The 22,219-nt window shown below is 31.1% G+C and overlaps 1 protein-coding gene across 2 annotated transcripts; it reads right to left on the minus strand.

The window, feature by feature from the left end:
- Positions 1–18,569: 18,569 nt before the first annotated feature.
- LOC126769037 (max-like protein X) lies at positions 18,570–21,673 on the minus strand. Of its 2 annotated transcripts, none has more exons than XM_050487576.1 (5): positions 21,497–21,673; positions 21,343–21,419; positions 20,778–20,888; positions 19,202–19,399; positions 18,570–18,849 (listed from the first exon to the last, which is right to left on the minus strand). In XM_050487576.1, the coding sequence occupies exons 1-5, from the start codon at positions 21,570–21,572 to the stop codon at positions 18,688–18,690; spliced, it is 624 nt and encodes a 207-aa protein (XP_050343533.1). In that variant the 5' UTR covers positions 21,573–21,673; the 3' UTR covers positions 18,570–18,687. The 2 variants fall into 2 exon arrangements, with proteins under 2 accessions (XP_050343533.1, XP_050343532.1); XM_050487575.1 differs by having other exon boundaries at positions 18,570–18,855.
- Positions 21,674–22,219: the final 546 nt, after the last annotated feature.

Here is a 22,219-nt window from a genome sequence, read left to right on the forward strand (position 1 = left end):
TTGAAATTTACTACTTATTTAATTGATAAACATGTTTTTCAAAGTGTTTAGAAATTTCACCAAACGGACGATTTTTTATTTTTGTTTTGAGAACGGTCGTATGTACGACATATTCGCTAAAAAAGTTCAGATATATACTTCTGGGGGCAATTAACAAAATGCAAAATACGCAATGTCTTAATATTAATATCCCCTAGGGAGGTTTTTTTATAGAATAGGAAGGTGGACGAGCATGTGGGCCACCTGATGGTAAGTGGTCACCAAACGCCCTTAGACATTGGCATTGTAAGAAATGACAACTATCGCTTATAGCCAATGCGCCGCCAACCTTGGGAACTAAGATTTTATGTCCCTTGTGCCTGTAATTACACTGGCTCACTCACCCTTCAAACCGGAACACAACAATATCAAGTATTGCTGTTTTGCGGTAGAAAATCTAATGAGTGGGTGGTACCTACCCAGACGAGCTTGCACAAAGCCCTACCACCAGTATGAAAGTAATACTTTTTTTTATACAAACTTTACTATGTTAGTGAAGTTTGTATAACGTTTGTGTAACGTAACGTATGCCATTATTGTCATGTGTACAACCTAATTGGTATTCTCAATATAACCCTCAATTCCTACTGATTTATTTTAGGATGTGCTCGAGGTGAGTTAGTTTTCATTCCAAGAATATCATCTATGAGAATATATCATTCGAATTTCAAAGTACTGTTAAAATGTGCTTACCTGTGATAATTAAAAGTCTCATAACATATCGTAGAACATGGCCGACATTCATTTAATTGAATTTTTCACGAATTAAATCACGGGTTTGAACCCAGGACCTTCAGGTCTGCAGACCAACGAGGCAGTCACTTAGCACTTTACTGTATGGGCGAATAGATCGATTGGCGAGTATTTATACCTTTTTGATAAAAAAATAAAAAGGCAAAAAAATAAATAGAGTATGTTTTGTAAAATATTAACGTTGTTAAATATGTACCAAATTATCGGATTAAATAAATAATAACTAACGATTTTATTCTGATGTTTTAAATGTATTTATATTACTGTACATAGTTAAATATTTGAACATAAGACTAAAAGTGATGTTTTCGAAAATAGTGACAGGAGGATTTCACGGTAAAATATAATCATATACTATTTGTATCTTTAATGCTACGGGCAAAACCAGAACAAGTTGTGGCTGTGTTAATAGTATATACAGAAGCGTAAACAAAACTGTAGTATTAATCATTTATTATGCATCTCATTCATCCATTATATACATCTATTTCAATCTTTTATGTCCTGAAACGATAATTCATATTCATTATTTAATTTACAGATTATCTAAAGATTACGGAAGAAAAAAAATTTTATCCTTCCGTAACCTTATTAAATATTATTTATTTTATTATTATTGCTTGTTTTTGGAAATGCATATCTTCTTCTAAAATATGAGAGAATGATAATAATCAGTAAGGAAGTAACTGTATAACTAGCTTAATAATCAAAACTAGTTTAAGTTCTAGTAGCGAAACTTTGTTTTATAAAAATCCCAATATTCGTCTCACACAAAACACTGTCTACATTTATAATACAATTTTTAATTATATAAGGTCCTTACATATGAAATTGGCGTTTTGTACGGGAAGAATATAAAGTCAAATTTTTTTTGTAAAATATATTTAATTAATCAAAGTATGCACCGTTGTTATCTATGCACTTTTGCCATCTCATAGGTAGTTCATTGATCCCTTTACTAAAAAAACCATGGGGGCGATAATCAATAAACTCTTTGAAGGCAGTTTGAACTGCCGCATCGGAGTTGAATTTTTTTCCTTGTGAGAATTTGTCCAAATTCCGGAAAAAATGGTAATCTGTTGAAGCAAGGTCCAACAAGTTGAAACCAAAAACGTTCCGTGCTTTCTTTTGCGATACCAGCGCGGTACACATCATTAATCCTTCGAGCTGTTTCTGCAGCACTGGTGCCACGGTAGAACTCATACTCGTAAATATACCGATATTTTATGTTTTCCATTGTGCGGTAATAAGCGACGACAAAGAAAAAAATAATGAGGAAAAAACAAATGAGGAAAAAAGCATTTGAGTTTTGAAAACAGTCATTGATTTCAAAACTCAAATGTACCAGCTAAATGAATTTATAAATTTGAATTTGGAATTCTTAACCAAAGAGAAGATATTTCAGATCAAAGTAGTCAGTACGACAAAACGCTAATTTCATATGTAAGGACCTAATATATGTTTTTATATAATTAAATCATAACATGATTAAATCTTAGTATATTTAAAACAAAATCATAAATTGCTAATTCGTTTTTTTTGTATGATGGAGCAAACATACAAATAATCTGTACCGTAACCGTAACAGCCTGTGAATGTCCCACTGCTGGGCTAAAGGCCTCCTCTCCTCTTTTTGAGGAGAAGGTTTGGAGCTTATTCCACCACGCTGCTCCAATGCGGGTTGGTAGAATTCACATGTGGCAGAACTTCAGTGAAATTAGACACATGCAGGTTTCCTCACGATGTTTTCCTTCACCGTAAAGCACGAGATGAATTATAATCACAAATTAAGCACATGAAAATTCAGTGGTAATACTTTCAAATTATTAAATGGCATCCAACAATTATAAATATATTTTTTTATAAATATTTCTTTCTTTTTCAAATGTGATAAATTGATAATGTATCGTTTTATAAAATAAATAACAACAGCTACCTAATTAAGATACCTAATTTAGCTAAGCAACAGTTATGGAAAACCGCTTAAATAGTGGCCAAACTTATTCTATCCACTCGATATCTAGTCACTATAAGGCTGACATGAAAGTCAACCCACCGGAAATTATCGCGGTTCTATTATTATCAGAATACGTGAATACATACATGTATCTATCTACTGAGTCGCTGGATCAGTAATATTTCAGGCCCGAAGGAGAGCGCACGTTACGCCCTTTAGGCACGAACTATTTTTGTTATTTGTACTTTTGGTGAAATCTAATATTAGATTTTTTTCATGTTCAGTTCAACCGATACTCAAACATATGCCTGACTATTGTCTATTCTTAAATATGGCTGCTATAGATTGAAATTTCTTTTTTCGGAATAGTTAGAAGAAACATAGAAGATAAGTTTTGACGTTAAGTTTTAAGGGTCCTTGAATTAATTTCTTTGTCGACCCAATAATAATTGAGTGGAGTTTTAAGACGCTTAAACGTAATATTAATAAAACGAGAAGAATGCGGTAAGTTCTATAGCTTAAATTATATTTATTATGTTTTATAATTGTTTTTTGCAACACACATAGAATATACTGCTATATTTATTACTCAGACATAATTAGCCTAATCAACCACTTAAGCAAATGGTATAACAGTACTCGAGCTGTCTAGTTAAGTTAGAGCCGTAGGTTCGATGCTTGGCCTCATGCATTCACTCCCAGTACGGGCTTAATAAATATTTAAAGGGGAAAAGAGGAATGTTAGTTAATACCTTGAATACAGTTGATTTAGTTTAAAAAAATACATATTATAGCTATTTCGTCATTTATTAAATCTGAATATTATGTATAAGCGTCTTATTATCTTACGGTATTCAGTTAATTCATAAACATTAAATAAGAGTATGTAAGAGTACTTAAAATAATTTGCACAATTATATTTATCTTGAAAAATCCGTTTTGTCCAATAATCAATAAATCCTCCAATCTTGAAAAAAGTTTTAAGAATGACAAGAAACAATATTAGGAGAATTATTGATGTGTAAATAATAAATAATGGATTTCGGAATGATGAATCCAAACAATTTGTTTCAAATCTAAACAATCCTGTTGAGATAAATTTTGTTATGTGTTTTTAATACATATTTGGATAATAACTACTGTAATACATACATTTACTTTTTCTTTAATTAGATATTTTTTTATTTTTTGGAAAAGGAAAAATATTACTTACGATATTTTCCGGTACATTTTACTCAGTCTTCAATCAGGGAAAAAAACGGTGTAGTATGTAAATTAACTAGAGCAAACATTAACATGCTGTTTTATTACATTCCATTAAATATTTTGGGTCATTTAGTTCAATATTTATAATTATGATTGATTTAGCAAGAAGTAACCTGTCTAAAAATTATTTTTCTGCGAATTAAATAGTCATCCTGTTAAAATATTTTTTTATTGGACCAAATTAGACCAGCATCATATTTTTCAGAAATTATGTTGTTGTTATTCTAATTTTTTACAATATTTAATTTTTATATTATAAACATATAATATTTCCGTTCATTTCTTCAAAATAGATATAATTTTTTTTTATAGTATAGTCAGTCTACCACTGACGAGTATATGGGCCATCTGATAAGTCATTCATAATTGTTAGATTCGTTCATTTATTAGAATCAAATTTTTAATATAATTAAATATATACCTTCTTAAAGTTATAATCGAATGTATATATCTAAAAGCTATCATAAAATGTTGGAAGAAATATACCAATTGTTAATATCTAACACCTGCAATTATTTGAAAGAGTATTTATAAATTATTTAAGTATGCATTATGAGTTAATAATAATATTATTACCAAGGTTATTTTTTAATATAATATAACTTATTGATACTGTTTTAGAATTAATTAATCTCTTTAGATATTGCAGATTACGGATTGTAACATCGTTTTATTGTTAATTTGAATGAGGTATTTTGTTTTGATAATATAAAAGAACCGATACGAATAAAATCAAACAATTGCTTACTCGATTATAATAGATTTGTTGTCTAACTAGAATTAAGTTTAATCACATTCTTAAGATATAGCAATATATTCTTTTTGTTATTCTTGTTTTGTCATTCTCGAGATCGTTAATTAAAATTCTTTACTAAAAGTAATATGTCCAATAGGTTGGTAACATATTTTCGATGGCAAGTAATATCAACTGTCCACTACACGCTAAACTTTGGGGCTGAAATAATATAGAGTAGTGAAATAATGCTTTCAAACTATCATAAGTTATTAATATTAGCACTTCAAAGCTACTTATAGTAAAATGACAAAGGCAGTTAAAAATGGATCAATAGAAGATAATGTAATAAACAATTTTCTTTTAATTAAACAAAACATATATTTTTTTACAAATAAAATGCAGTAATTTTAAACATTCCTGTAAAAATCGAATATTAGTTCTTGTGTCAATAAAAGACATATAAAGACGGAATATAGAAATGCTCAGATAATTGCATTCACGCAGAGGTCTGAGTGGCGCCGCAGGACGAAAAGCAATTTGTTTGGGACAAAAGTGGATAAATTTAATTGAGCATATAGGTATAGTGTTTGTTGCTGTTGACTGCCTCGTTGGTCTAGTGGCTTGATGTAAGGCCGCAGACTCAGAGGTCCTGGGTTCGATTCCCAGGTCGGGCCAATAAAAAGTTATTGGGTTTTTCTGTCAGAAAATTCTTAGTAGCAGCCCGGAGTCTGGAAGTTGGAAGTGTGTTCACTCCCGTGCCTCGGAAAGCACGTAAAGCCGTTGGTCCTGCGCCTAAACTCTTTCCGGTCGTGTTGGATTGCCGTCCCATCGGATTATGAGAGTTAAGGAATAGAGAGTGCACCTGTGTTTGCGCACACACTTGTGTACTATAATATCTCCTGCGTCGGCTAATTTTTCTTAAGATTAGCCGCCGTGGCCGAAATCGGTCTGGAGGACATTATTATTATTATTGTTTGCTGTCTTAGAGTTAATTAATCGATGTTGTACCTTAAATATACATTAACTATAAAATAAGTGACTATTTTATATATTATTAAATATTGTCTATAAGCAACTAATAAACTCTTGATATTATTTTATTGAAAATATTGTTTGAAGTGAAATAAAAATTTTCATTAATAAATTTGCGTTCGTTGATATCCAATTTATTCCGAACTTTCACCGTCTTCGAATCAATCATCCACGCTAATGAAATGTCTGAAAAGTATTTATATTATACTTTATTTATATTGTATTTGAAATAATCGTGTGAAGTGATTTTTATGTTTTGAAAAAAGTGAATTTTGTTTCGTAAAATGCAACAACGTTGTCTCGATGTTGCTGAAGATTAATAGTTATTGCCGTGAGTGGATTACCACACGGCGACTAATATAACCACCCAATCTCATCCCGTGTGGGATGTAGAAGTCGTCCCGAGGAAATATTTATCAGAGAACAGCGTCTCTCTAAGTACTATGAAAATCTTACTCTTATCAACCCGTCTGCCAAGCTTGGCGATTTTGACATATGTCATCTAAATCATTAACTCCACAAAACCTCAGCCCCTAGTCCCCCTAGTAGCCCCCTATGGGTTAGTAGTGGGGTAACCTTGCTATTCTTGCATGGAATGTCTTAACATTCCTAGTACAGAACAGGCCTAGGAAGAGACAGAAAAATTATTCATTTGATATATAAAAAAGGAATTGTAGTAAAAAAGTAGCATGTACATATTTAATCTACTCACCCATAGTATATACACAAATACCCACTCACATATATACACATACATACACAACACACACACCCATGCACATAAAACTTCATACACATGCGCTCACACGCACATATTCACAAGCATACATTATTTTTTATTTCTACTTTCATAAGTACTTATTACTAGATATTGTAAAAGCTATAATCTTTCTCCTGTTTTCTATAAAATTAAATAAATAAATAGTTCCTTGCCCAAGAGGGGGAGCCAGGAGACCCTTAGTACAGGGCAACCTAGTTTGGGCTCCAGTCTCCCACATACGACTGTATATATATAATGTAAACATTATTGTTTATGGGAGAGCATACATAAATTTATTATTATTTATTATTATTCCATGCTATCACCGGCAGAGACCGTGTTAGCAACAATGACGACCTCCGGCTCTGGCAACATTTAACGCTCACACACAGCGGACCATCGAGAAGATCATCGAACTAAAAGAAGAACAGACGAAGTATCACTGGAATATCGCCTGAGAGGGGGAGGACACAGTTATCCTGAAAACCGGTAAACTGCTCTATTTCCGGGAGGGTGGCCAAATGTCCCAAGGTAATGTAGGGTTCATAGTCCAGAAGTCCATAACGTAGTGGAAATCGAGAACATGTCGACTAGGTTGGCGTACCTTATACTAAGAATCATCAATCGGTATTCCTTGCTGTGCCTGTGGTTTCATCGGGGTATAACTTAAAGAAATCACTAAAACCAGACTTATAATATTATAGTATATACATAACATTTTTAGTTTTATTTTTGTGGGATATTAGTATTTATTGGTTTTTGCCGCACCCGCATCTAGATAGGACAACATACAAGTGGCCACGAGAAAAACATAATTCCCTTTTATTTATTCCGACATACTTGAATATCTTTCCCTGTGTTTTATTTATTGTGCAAACGATACCTTCACGGAAAATTGTGTCATTTTAAAACGAAAACGTAAATCTGTTTAAATAAGTACTTATAATCAACTAACCGACTAACTGGTTCATTTTCACCCAGAGAATCGGAATTGCGATTCTAAGGAAAAATGCTGGTAGCATTCTTGCCACCATTCCAGTTACGCGGTTACGATTTATACAGTAACTATTTTTTAATTTTTATTTGTATATATTTAAGTCTTTACTTCACTTGTCAAACTAAGTATAAATTTAACAAAACCATGAAAAGATATATATGTGGCAACGAAACGAACTTACCTAACCTATAAATTTTAACTTACAAAGTTATTCACAAACCGAAAACAAATACTTATGTATGAGTATTTTCAAACGACCTACTACCTCTTGAATTATGTCAAAACTATAAAAATTCTAAAAACTGTCTATGATCATATCTCGATATATTTTATAAGAATTAATGCCATGTTTATAAAAACGAATTTGCAAATAATGCATTATTTTAGAACAAATTTGATTACCATACAAAAGGTTACAGTGAGTAGCGACGTATGCCAGCATAAGCTAAACCCTATTTAATATGTTTTATCATATAGATCTGAGCTCAATGTAAGTTATATTGGAAGTATCTGAATCTCTGAAACTATCCATTTTTTAACTTTGTTTTGTTCGTATAAACTTTCAATCATCGTCATTTTACAGACTATCATTTATCGGTAGCTAAAGTTTCAACCAATTAAACTGAACAGTTAATTTATAGCATTTTTACCGAATAAATGTTCGACGTGATTCTTTAAACTGACATAACTTTATTATTTATGAACCGATTGAAATAAAACAAACACTAAATTTTAAGTGAAGTTAGCCATAATACATCAGTGAAAACCGCACCCAAATCCGTTTCTTATGATGAGCGTGTACAAACGCACAGGCAAACAGACAAAAATTCTAACAATCATTGTTTTGGATTCTATTGCGCCCCCTTGATTATAGTTTTACTTAAATATCTTCCATGTACAGACAGCGATCAGTTACATTGTTATTATATGTAAAGATTTCTATGTCCATTATTTCGCAGCGATTACAACAAAACAATTTAAACATTTAAAAGTGCGGCAACATTCGCACATTGCGCCGCCCGACGCTGCTGCCCGTGAAATTGTTACATCTCCATACATTTGTTTCAGCCGCAATACGCGTTGTCGTTCGCACCGCGCGAATATTTGCTACAGCGAATTTCCCGTGGCCACGCTGTTAAAGAAAACAAACTTAATAAAAGATATCAAAGCGCTTGAACTATTTTATGTGCTAGGGCGATCCTTTTGCACCATTGTACCAGTATAAGATTTATCCTTTGAATATAAAACTCGGTATTTTGAGTTTATTATTTTCACGGCAAATAGTGTTTAAAAACATCCAACATTTTCTTCTTTTCTGTATTCAAACCAACTTTACTCTTACTCTTTATATATTATTTTATCTTTATATATTATTTTATCTTCATATATTATATTATAATATATATAAATCGTTATATAACGACTATACATTATTTATATTTTTTTGTGTATTTTGGTTTAATGTGTGGGTGAGCTACTTTCAAGGAACATAACATCAAATTTTCTGTGGTTCTCAGCGCATTGATGATGTGAGGAATATATAATATTTCTTACAATCCCAATAACTACGAGTGGTGATGACTACTAACCGCTTCATTTACTCGTCTGTATTTCTGTAATAAATAGTAAATAATTGAAAATCTATTCAAAGCCATCATCTCGTTTTTTCGATATTTTAGATCTATAATCTAAAATATTCAAAAAAACGAGCTTCCAGCCAGAGACTAAAACATTTTATATATACAATTATCCACGTATGACTAAGTAAGTTTTTTTATTAATTGATAAATAAATGGAATAGATTTAACAGCTATTTTCAATACGATTACATTAAGGACGTGATGGGTAATGTGGTTAAAAAACCCATTAACCAATTCATTTAAAATGGTATTGTATATGATGATATATCATATTTTGTATTATGATTTTAACTAATTTACCGTAAAGTGAGTACAGTACAAAATTTTAAGAAATTCAACTCAGTAATAATCTAGACTTAAAGCGCGTCTGTGACGTTAAAAAAATGTTACAAGTCTTGATTTTACTAATATAATCAACTACTTCAAGAAAATTACTATTAAATTCTGAAATTTAATAAATCCTGCCCATCAAAAATATTTCTTCTTCTTCTTCTTCGTCGTGACACTCTTGTCAGAGCGGTCGTGGTCGCCATGAAGTATTATAAATTATTCGGCGCAGATGTTATTCGCCTCACGAGCCTGCGCCATATGTCCCTATCAGTGGATGCAGCCTCGTGCATTCATGCAAAGGACCGCCAACAGTTGTTTTTATTTGGTCGGTCCATCGCATGGGCGTCCTTCCACGTGGTCTGATGCCATCCACCTTGCCTTGAATAACAAGGCGCTCAATGGAGTCATTTCCTGGCCGGGAGAATTAAATAAAAATATTTACGTAAACGCAAAATAAAATTCAATTATAAAAACCACAATTTTGTTTAATATTTATTAATATCAGAATATTATACCGTATTGTTGTCGTTCGAATGATATTCATTGTTTACTACCTCAGTTCATAGCCTACAATATCGAATTGCAATCTACTCAGCTACTTCCCTTTTCATAAAAATCCTTACGGATCCTCACTGTTATTTTTAATCCCATCAAAAACATAAATGTGAAATGAGAGCTAAGTTTCTTATTATTATATATGCCTTGGTTGTTGACTTCAACGACAAAAGAAGTGATATCTAAATGGGTACCAAGTTTAATGGTCAGTCCTGAAATTTATTTATAACACCATAAAATATTTTATATAAACTTAAAATATCCTTTTTCTTATAACTTAGGATAATATATTGAAGCCTAAGATCTGACTTGGCTAGTTCTCATATACGAATTATATTATAGTCTGCGCTTACATAGATAGCTTTTTAATAAGAATAAGAACAAAAAATCATTCAATACATTACTAAAATAAATTTTTCTCTTAAAAGACAATAATTCGTAGGATCAAGCACGAACCTTTAGTTTTACCATTGGACTATTTTTATTTTAAATCGATCATATAAATCGTCTTTTTTAAATATCAATTTTTCGTGAAGGATTACTATTACCACGAATTTGAGAGGTGGTTATTTGGCTTGGCTAATATCAATGACCGAAATATTTTGAAGCCCTCTGGAATTCTAAATGCCTTCTAACTTAGCCGAATAATTTAACTAGCCGTGCAACGGAACGTTAAATCGCATTTCAGTTTTATTTAAGCCAAAACAAAACATATGTATAGAAATAAAACAATATTGTAACTTACTTATATTGCACTTATAATACCACGTTTATCGTTATTAATGATAACGTAAATCTGTTTATTGATAGTAACTTCGCAACATATCTACCGTAACTTTATTCGGAAGTTTTATAATTGCTATCATCTATCAAGTTCGCAGAATTTTAATTTACCTTTTCTGTTATTCTACGAACATATTCGTAAATGTAAATGATAACATTTTTTTTTTATTTTATAATAAAATATGTAAACCATTATTTTTTTGTATAATAAAAAAATATGACGGGTGAATAGGCCACTTGATTTTCAAAGGAAATTCACTGCATCGTATATTTGGTACGAACGGCTACGCGCCTTGCGACTTCAACAAATGTATGATGATGTCTGAGATCCAATATCGTTCGTTTATTTGCCGCAAAAAAATGGACTTCGAAATTTTTCGTAGGTGCGTATTAGTTATTCGTTGTGTTTGTAAAGATTTTTTTGTTAGTTAATATTTAATTTATTATTTTAAATTATATTTTACATATTCCTTTTTTCAATTTTTGAAATGATAAATTTTCACTTTATTCTAGTTTCTTTTTGAGATAAGGTTTTTTTTTCACGCAGTGCAAAACCCTCAGAAAGGTACCCAGCTCCCATGGGGGGGGGGAACTGGGTTATGTGGGATTCTTACCCACTAAAACCATTGCGATGGCCGTCCTCAGCACGGATCGGAGAGGCTGCGGGACCGGTATTACCTTTGCCCCCGGAGGAGAGCTCCGCTCGCAGCTCGGTGGAGCTCTCCTCAGGGGGCAAAGGTAATACCGCCCCGCCCCCGCACTCCTCGCTAGTGCATACGGCAGCGTGAGGCCATCCCGGCTGCCGTCCTGCTCAGGGTTTTGAGATAAGCTAACCTAACTGGGCAGCTATTCCATTTATGTTTAATAAACATGCTATTATTGCATGTTTATTCGAGACAACTTGAGATATAATAATTCAATCCGGTGTACAATAAACAAGGCGGTGGTCTCAACTGCCTGTGGCTTGAAAACCGCGTCGTACGAATTGCTGCTTCGTGCATGAACCGTCGATCGCGCTCCTTTTCCATGGTAAGATGTTATGACCCTCGTGCTTATAAATACACTGGCTCACACACCCTTCAAACCGGAATACAAAATCACTAAATACTACTACTATACTATTGCTGTTTGGCGGTACATACCTTAGTAAAACTGGAAATAGTATTTTAAATATTTGACGAAAGCCAAGTTTGAAATTTATATTAATAAATTATTACATTAATATTGTCTGATTAAAAGCTTGATGACATTGTAATCAAATTTATTTCATTATTAAATGATTGTTTAAGTCTGCCATATGCATGATTAATCTTAAGAATCTTTATATAACTTGACATTTTTTTTCCTAATTCATATTATTATTTATTGTGCTTTAAAAGACTTTTTATTAATGTCTGCTTATTTAATCTTTTAATGTATTATCTATATTTGGAAACTTTATTGGGTTATATATGTGTTGTGTTCGTTATTTAATAGTGACATTATATTGTTTGTTTCCTGCTTTTAAAGAAATAAATAAAAAGCTAAATTAATTTATCCAGCTTATAACTTATTGCGAAAAGCAAAGTTAATTAAGTATCTATTTAATGAAGTGATAGATCTGCTATCTATATTAATAAATGAGATGTTTTTTTTTTGTGTTAGCTACTTAACTAAAAAAACTACTAAACCAATATACATAAAACTTATACCAAAAGATTCTTGATGATAAGTGTGCAAATAATATGCAAATAAAAAAATATACCGTAATAAATATATAAATTGTACATTATGTATGTTTCTTGTTTTTATTTTTGCTTTTTATTTTACTTTATTAAATCATCATTTGTTTACATCTAAATTCAATTCAAACAGACAGACACTATATTAGTCATATGATACTTGCAAACATTCTATATTTATTCTTGAATCAAACAAATGGATAAACTGCCAATCAACGATCTTGAAATAGTTCGTTTATAGAAACGAAGAAAGGAATACTTACCAATTAAATTAATTAGTGAAGCTTGACAGTGGAGTCTAATTTAGCGTTATGATCATTAATTTCCTTGATTATTTTCCAGTTACGAATGAACAGTAACTCAAGTAAAATCAGAAATAGAGACGAATGTAAAATATATAAACACGTAACGTAAACATACTATTATACTCGGTTTCCTACGATAACGCAAAATGCCACAATTTTAACGATTACGTCATTATAGATTAACTGATCGTTTCCACAACTTACCGCATCTATTTTAGAGACAAAATAAATTATAAAGGAATTGCTCTGTAATAGTATTTAACACTTTAGAAACATTTTATATATCTCATTATATTGTAGAAATTAATAAATGACATCAGTATTTTTCAACACTTTTAAATGGTTTATTACTTTTTAACAATTTAATGTATATTAACAAAAGTCTGATTTGGCACAAATACGTTACCATATTGAACAGAATCATTACAGTTATTGTAAAATAAAATGATGAATACAAACGTTATTTTACAAAGTTCAACTTGGATGTTGGGAGTCCACTTAAGGGTTCAGAATACGCTTGTCCTAATGTCGCCTCCTGTGAGGCCGAACCTTAGCTTAGGACACCGTCGACATCAGGAAGGAGGACATAATGTGTGCAATGACACCGTCATACGCCTAAGCGCGGGCGGGATTTGCAATGCTACCACCCGACCAAATCTTTACTGTGTCAGCTGACGGTCTTTCAACCGCTACCCAGGCGTTCTTTATTTTACATATTTTTTTACAAGATGACGCATAAAACTAGGCAGCTGACGATTTTTTTCCAGCTCAATATGATGTTAACTATTAATAAAAAAGTTTCAGCCGGCGTACTATGACTTTTTTTACCAAAATAATATGTATTAAACGAAGTTTTCCATTTACTCATATTTAACTCCAAGAAACTCTTGTAGTTAAATAGCAAATTCGTCTACGATAGAAACTTTTTTGCTATTACTATAAAATAGGCGACTATAATAACCACTAAGATGTTGACCCCAAATATTTTATGGCATACTCATAAAAACGATGAATGTGACGCGCTCCTTGGCCGACGTGTTTATTATACTTAATCTTAAGAAAATCGTCCAGAGCTATAGAGCTCAACTTTACTATAGAGTAAAGGCGATAAAATAATTATGAGAGGCTTGATTACTGTCAACGTCTTAAACAGCACATTATAATTTTGTTATGTTTATTACTATTATTTATTCGTGAAAATATGATAAAAGGATACTTAAAAAAAATAAGCTTTTCCGCAAAACAAACAATAAATAAGTCATAAAAAGACTACATAAACGTAAGAAAAGAAAGAAGTAAATATATATACTTAATATATATACATACAAACTTTTGCTTCTTATCATATGCTAAATTTGTTTATTCTTTTTTCCATCTCAATTCTCGTTGTATTAACAAGGGGTGACGTGACTCGGAACTGGAATTTTTGGAAATTCTGATATATGAATTCTTGTGTAAAATTTGTAGCTGGTGTGGTCCTTGATCTGTTGATACTCTGTGATATACAATAATGTGTGGTATCATTTTAAATATTGAAGTGAACTGTTACAAACATGTTGGTGTACTTCATAATGCATGGTCGACTGTTATGTAAAGTGAATTTATGTGTTAATACTTAAATAAGCTTATATTCGTTAAGTATTGAAAGAATACAAATGATAGATTGTAGATTATATATATATACCTCAGTAGGTATAATATCAGTATATTGAATTCGTTTTAACGGTCAATAAGCAGAGCTGGTCTAGTAAAACGTCTTAAAATATATTTGATACGTAAAAACTTTTTTTAATTACAGGTAAAAGACTAATATATTTAAAAAGATGGGCCGTAATACAGGTGGAGTCGAGACGAATGGTGAATTAAGAATATTGTTAGTTGTAACCGTAATCATTGGTCTGCTGCTAATGTTGTCTCTGCTCATGTGCTATGCGTGTGTTTTGAAGCGGCTTTGTTGTGGCACTCCAAGAGAACGAGCAAAGAATCTGGGTGGCGCGAGAAGAACAGAGAGTTACCCAATGGGTGACGTCACATTATTATCGCAACAAACCGAAAGTGAACGTGTGTAATAATGGTACCAATAATTTTAATATTTTTTGTAAACTATACAGAATAAAATATGTTTATATAAAAATCTATGTGTAAACCAAAATTGCTAACAAGATGTCATCTTCACGTCACACATAATATTTAAAAAATTAAGTCATCATAAGGATACTTAGAGTGGGCAATATTATAGATTTTTAGGTACCTACCTATGTTTATTTAAATGAATGGCTATAATTAACATACAGGTTTATATAATTATTAATCAAATAAAGAAGTAATATGTAAACATTTTAATGTTGTAATTTACGTAGGTACCCATGCTGTATTTAGACTTAACTTTTACTTATTTAATTATGTACGATAATATTATTTACTTTTCATTAAAGTAATTGAATAATGATAATAACGTATAGAAATGCGATCTCTTTATCTTTACCTATAAAATCATTGTTTTTTTTTGTCTATTGTTATAGTAGAATTTTACTTGTGATTTTCGCTAAACATAGAAAATAAATTACCTTGATGTCGTTTTGAATTTTTAGGTAAATTTTACACTAAATTGTTTATCGTTAGCTACAACATAACTAATTCTTATTTCATATGAAACAGCTGATATAACAGTGAATATAATTGTATCAAAAAGATACAATTATATTCACAACTTTATCCGTGTGTTAGGTACAGGTAAAATAGTAGCCTACGTATATAAGCTTGAGCCACAATGAAGGCTTGGGGATCGAGCTTGCTTCATACCAAATTTTATCAAAACCTTTTTTTATGGTTGCCGTGAAAGCGTAACAAGCAAAGTTACTTTTACAATTATACTAGTTGTAAAATATAAAAAACAATAACTGGACGTATAAAAAAACTTATTTGAATAATATTTGCTGTTATAATATAATGACTTGATATATATTTCAACCATAGCACGAGGGCTACGTCGTTTTAACAATTTAGAATTAATTATTTTTTAGGGTATAGAAATGTTATAATTTAACAGTCATATTTTTACTTTATTATTATATAACGAAATGAAGTAATATATGAGTATATAACGAAATAAAGCAATTTAGTTAAACTACACGCTTTAATTAACTTATTATTGCACCTCAATAGAATGAAAGTTAGTCAGGTAAAATTGTTGTAAGGTTGTAAATTTTTGAATTCTGGTCATATTTTTATAATGGAAAAATAAATGAATTATATTATTATATAATTATATGGATGGGTAGTCACCCATCACATCGTCACATCACTTTTCTCTTGTGATAAAGCTCGTACTATTTTATTGTAAAAGCTTTAGATTAATTTCACCAAACTATACTACGTATATTGTATTATGGAAATATTAATAGTAAGACGGGCTTCTTTCTGAAATTTCGTAATCAAATGATCTTAACATTTGCAAATTCGCAATGTCCATATGTTATCCATTTGTAATAATACTGCCCGCACCCAACACACTGAAACTTCGTAGTGGAATAATTTTTGAATTTTATGAGTTGAGGAGGCCTTTGCACGTAAATTACCATTGGCTCTTCTTATATTATGCATAAAAAATAAGTAAGTAAATGTCAACTTTGATGTACGCTACACCGAATTTTATACCAGATTCTCCGAAAACTCAAGAAATTTTATTTTAAGTTTCACATTATATGTATATTTTCCCTTTTATGACATCATCGATTTTTTTAACTAATGTGTAATACGTTTTCACCCATCATACCATCTCCAGGTACTTTATATATATATATATTTGAATTTTATAGAATTAAAGCTCTCATAACGATAACGTTCAAGTGTTTTTCTCCACTCGTATCGAAAAGCGTATCGCTGTCGTCTTAAAAAGGATGTGGAATGGTTTAGTTTACCCTTTATTTTAAAACCCGGCTCTCGACACTATATACCTAACATTAAAAGACAATACAATTACGTAAAAAATTGATTTAAAATCACCGCGTTTACAGGTTTCGAGGACACCTCATCAATATACTATTACGATTGGTCGAACGATTTTGCGAAATCTTCCTCTGCAAAGCAAAAAATCTTTGCAACGCCCTTGATTCAAACATTTCTCTATATAAAAACCTTTTTTCTAGATCAAAACTTACCTCTAAAAATACCGTTTCTGAATAAAGCTGGTAGATAGCATTCGATTTTCAGCATTGGATAAAGATAATGACAATGAACATAATTTGCGTAAATAATGTCACCGAATTAAATTCTTACAAAAATTTATCTCAATATTATCGAACATATTTTTATTTTGAATGTTAGGTACCTGTATACAAATATTGAATCAATAATATAAAACATTTATAAATATAATAAACAGTACGGGAGTGTGTCTGTACTACCCGCAGAAATCAATTTGAATTAAAAATGAAGGCTCATTGAGCTTGTTTGTCAATATTCTACTTTATTTAAAACATTCAATTCACTATGAAACATCTAAAATAAATTTTTTACATTATACCGAAAGCCACACTGAAAACTATCTTTTATTTAAGAGTAGTAATCGAGTAAAATAACAGGCGCTAATAAACTATACTATTAAATTATATAGCTATTTAATTAATTAAAAGTAACTTTATTGTTAAATGTATTGAGTTATTTTATTGTACTAATATTGGTGTTCTTTGAATACGATTTTAATATTTATGAGAGTATATATAAAATAATCCTGAAGGTTATGACAAAAACTATACAAAATTGAAGAATTTTAAGTTAAATTTTTTTCATTTATTTTGCTGTCTATACCGACAACAGATGAAAAAAAAGAGTTACAGTGTGCGAAATGGATGAAGCGAAGCGTTGTAGAAATTGTTTACAACATGGAGGGTACTTTTTATAATGGGAAATTAGAAAAATCTATAGAATAACAAAAATAGTCTTCTTTAAATTCAAATCTTCATTCGCGTAGATACTGGAGTTAAATAAAAAAAGTCAAATATCCACGCGAATGAAGTATCCAAATAAAAACACAACGAACATAATGACACTGCTACTGACGCTGGTTTACAATCACTGAATTATCAACAAAAATATTTGTTCCTATAAGGACCTTCTCTGCCACAAACTCGTTTGAAATATACGTTTTGTTACATTAAATGTACTATACAGTTAATTGAATTTTAACTAGTGAAATAATTATCTATAATTATTAGTTGTGACTAATACAATAATTAAATTGTCATAAATGAAAATTTCATTACTTATTTTAATCACAGATTTCTTTTATGCATACATTTTCTAAGTAGGAAGTAGATGAATATTTTTTGATAGTTTCTTTTACTTATATTCAAAAATTAAGTCAAAACCCTTACTTATATATATATCTAAACAAAAAATAATGTAGAATCAACAAAAACTATATTACAAATTATTTATTATTCACCGTTATTTTCGAAAAAAAAAAATCTATTAACAATAATAAAACAATAATTATTTCTTCTCTTTGAATTTACAAAAAAAAAATAAAACAAAAATAACAATTTAAAACTATTTAAAATTTGCTACATATGTAAGTAAAAAGCATCATTCATGCGAATGATTGTATAAATATAATGATTATAACAATAAACTTTTTGTTTTTAAAATTACTTTGTATTCAAGGCACTGACGATATTATAAAATAGATAAAAAGTAAGAAAAATATTTTATTATGTTATCTGTTTGTAGATAATAATAATGATCTATTTTTTTTACTAAGAGTATGGCTGTGATGTTTTTATATATTAAATTTTTAAATGGTTAACTCGTATCTAAGGTGTATAGTTTTGTTCTCGCAACACACCATGCACCAAAGTCCGAAGCGATTGAGGCTTGCAATATTCTTCCAGCCAGTTGAATACGCCTGCAGAGAACTCGGCAAAATTGTTAGTCGGAACCGACTCAAAGGATTCAAACAGTTTATCCATTATACCCTGGAACTAAAGAATGTTGTTATTTCCAGGTTAAATAAATAACCTAAAAATGAAATGAAATCTAGCTTTGCATGGAAATATATATATTGTTTGAGTGATCAAAATCGTGGTTCATTTTTTGTTTTAAGGAATTTACATAATATCTTTCGAATAGTTCTGTACCATAGCTGTAAACTAAATTAAAATGTCAAACTTTATTTTACACTATTTTTATGTTTGTAACTTGTATGTTTGTCTTATAAATAAATAGTCCCTTTAATTACAAATATTAACATTTGATTGTTAAAAAAATAATAACCTTGTCAAAATAAGATACGGACAAATCGTTAATTTCCAAAAAAAAAATACTTACGACTTGAAACTTGTCCTGGTCGCTTAGCCTCTGTTCGTTGTGACCAGGAACTGAATGTTGCGCTTTGACTATCTGTTCGTAATTCGCCTGCATTATACGTAAAGCGACAACGTCTTTCCGGAGCGCATTGCGCTCTTCCTCTTGTCGTCGCCGTTGTTGAAGTAAGTATTGAATATAATCTATGGACTTCTGAAGAACCTACGATATACCATTATAAAATATTAAACATTTCTTGTCAGGTGCTTATTATAAGGTAAATTGTACGTCCCGATATTAATCGAGATTAGAAATAGTCGGGTATTTTTGCCAGCTCTTCTTTTTTTTTTTTTTTTATATCGCCGGGAGGGCAAATGACTCTACTCCACCTGATGGTAAGTGGTAGTAGAGTCCAAACGCGACGACGGCCAGTACAGACGGGAAAAACGTTCTGCACTAGCCGCCTTCGCCTTGCCGGCCCGCAAGATGCCTCTTCACGCCTCGTTTGAAGGAACCCGGGTTGTAAGAGGAGGGGAATACGTGAGCTGGTAAGGAATTCCATTTTTTGGAAGTGCGACAAAGAAAGGAGTTGCCAAATTTCTTTGTTCGCGATGGAATTGATGTCACAGTTAGGCGGTGACATCGAGAACCAGCTCGCGTGGACTTAAGAAGGAAGGGGGAAGCAGGAATTAGAGAGAATAATTCCTCAGAGCACTCGCCGTGATACAGTCGATAGAAAGCGCTCAGTGCTGCTATCTCACGACGCAATTGTAAAGGTTCAAGGGTGTTTGTGACCTTTACGTCGCCAATAATGCGTACGGCACGTCGCTGCAACCGGTCCAAGGCCTCAAGTAGGTACTTAGCGGAGCCATCCCAAAGGTGCGAGCAATATTCTACGCAAGACCGTACCTGTGTTTTGTACAGCAGGCACGCAAGACCGTACCTGTGTACCGTCTCAGACAAATCGATAGTAATTTAAGATGGAACTGACAATACAAACTTATTAAGTGACCATTTTAAGCCAACTGTAATAAAATATTCTAGTTTATTCATATCTTTTTAACAGCCTGTAAATGTCCCACTGCTGGGCTCCCTTTTGAGAAGGTTTGGAACTTATTCCGTCATGCTGCTCCAATGTGGGTTGGTAGAACACACATGTGGCAGAATTTCATTGAAATTAAACACATACAGGTTTCCTCACAATGTTTTCTTTCACTGTCAAGTACAAGATGAATTATAAAAACAAATGAACACATAAAAATTCAGTGGTGTTTGCCCGGGTTTGAACCCACGATCATCGGTTAAGATTCTTCACCTTCTAACTACTAGGATATCTAGGCTTATTAATATTTATTTACTGTTTAATTTTATTTAAATTTAATTTTCATATGATGTTGGTGACCATATTTCAGTATATTGTATGTAGTTTATTTTTATATTTAATTATACTAATTTTAACAAATATATTAAAATATTACACTACAATACAATTACTATACAAAATTGAGAACTAAATTGTTAGATTTTATTATCTCTACATAAACCTATATATGAATTTTATTTTTCTCTTTGTTTTATTATATTTTAAAAAATAACTTACAGCAGCTTTGCTTGGTTTATATCCTGAAGCATCAGTTTGCTGGCAGGTAGGTACAAGTTCTTGCAATGAATCATAACCTTTTTTAATGGCATCTCTTCTCTTTTGCTCTGCCTAATATAAAGATAAGAAGTGGTTGAATATTGATTTTTACAACAAATATAAATAAGCGCAAAGTAATTACTACATTTCTACATAGTAATTATAAAAAGGTTTAGGGTATTTATAACTAGTTAAACCCAGCAAACATTGTCTTACTTATGTATATATATCAATAGTCATGGGACTTGATTGAATGATAGAGAAGTTAAAGTGCTGTAATGCCTTCTAATGACTAGTTTCAAGAAAATAGATTGTATTAAAACTTTCTTGGTGATGTCAAACTTTGGTAAAGTCTATTAATATCAGATACTATATAGAGTAGACTGACTTTAATGTCATAACTTGCAATTAGTAGCATAATATTTATTATTATAAAAAACACTATTAATTAGATTGCGAATGAAAAATTAAAATTGATTATTTCTTATATCAACAATATGATATTATAAAAAAAAACTAACTTTACCTGAGTATGAGCCTCCCGCCGCCTTTCTTTAAAACTCAGAGCAGATGCTTTGTTATCACCACTGTCATCTTCATCCTCTAGTAAATAACGAAATATTTTTTAATTCGAAAAAAATCCTAAGCAAATTTGTAAACATGAATTTTACTTAACCAACCTGAGTTATGATTCGACGAAGATGGCGTTTGATGTATATTTTGAATAGATCCACTGCTACCACAACGTGAATACATTATAAATAAGCTTAACTAATAGTTTAAAACAAAATTAATTAACATTAAGAAAATAGAAAAATAGAATTACGTTTTTGATTTGTCTCCATGACGTTTATCATGTGTATGAATGAACTATGATGTGTAGTTGTGTGTGTGACAGACAATAAATACAGTAAGAGATGCATTCAAATGGTTTTCAAAATCGATTTTTTATTCATTCTTTGCTTCAAAATTATGGTTTTTTTTATAGAATATGTAGGCGGACGAGCATATGGGCCACCTGATAGTAAGTGGTCACTAACGCTTTTAGACATTGGCATTGTAAGAAATGTAAACCATAGCTTACATTGCCAATGTACCATCAACCTTGGAAATTAAGATGTTATATCACTTCACCCTTATGCCTGTAACTACACTGGCTCACTCACCCTTAAAACCGTAACACAACAATACCAAGTACTACTGTTTGCACTACCCCGACGAGTTTGCACAATGCCAACATTAAGAATTAGAAATTTTAGTAGAAAATGTAATAGAATATTTTTGTTACTTACAATTAATAATAATCATTATTAAGAATAAGATTTTAGTTTCAGACAAAAAAAAAAAAGTTTTTTTTTAGTTTGGTAGCCCTGTTAAATTGAATGGATTTGAATTTCATGAAT

The sequence above is a fragment of the Nymphalis io genome, chromosome 6, assembly GCF_905147045.1.
Source record: "Nymphalis io chromosome 6, ilAglIoxx1.1, whole genome shotgun sequence".
Classification (NCBI taxonomy): domain Eukaryota; kingdom Metazoa; phylum Arthropoda; class Insecta; order Lepidoptera; family Nymphalidae; genus Nymphalis; species Nymphalis io.

Coding starts and splice junctions, on each gene's coding strand:
- LOC126769037 (XM_050487575.1), bottom strand. CDS start 21,572: ATGTATTCACGTTGTGGTAGCAGTGGATCTATTCAAAATATACATCAA. Junction 21,420..21,496: donor TTCGTCGAATCATAACTCAG/GTTGGTTAAGTA, acceptor GTTATTTACTAG/AGGATGAAGATGACAGTGGT. Junction 20,889..21,342: donor GGCGGGAGGCTCATACTCAG/GTAAAGTTAGTT, acceptor TCTTTATATTAG/GCAGAGCAAAAGAGAAGAGA.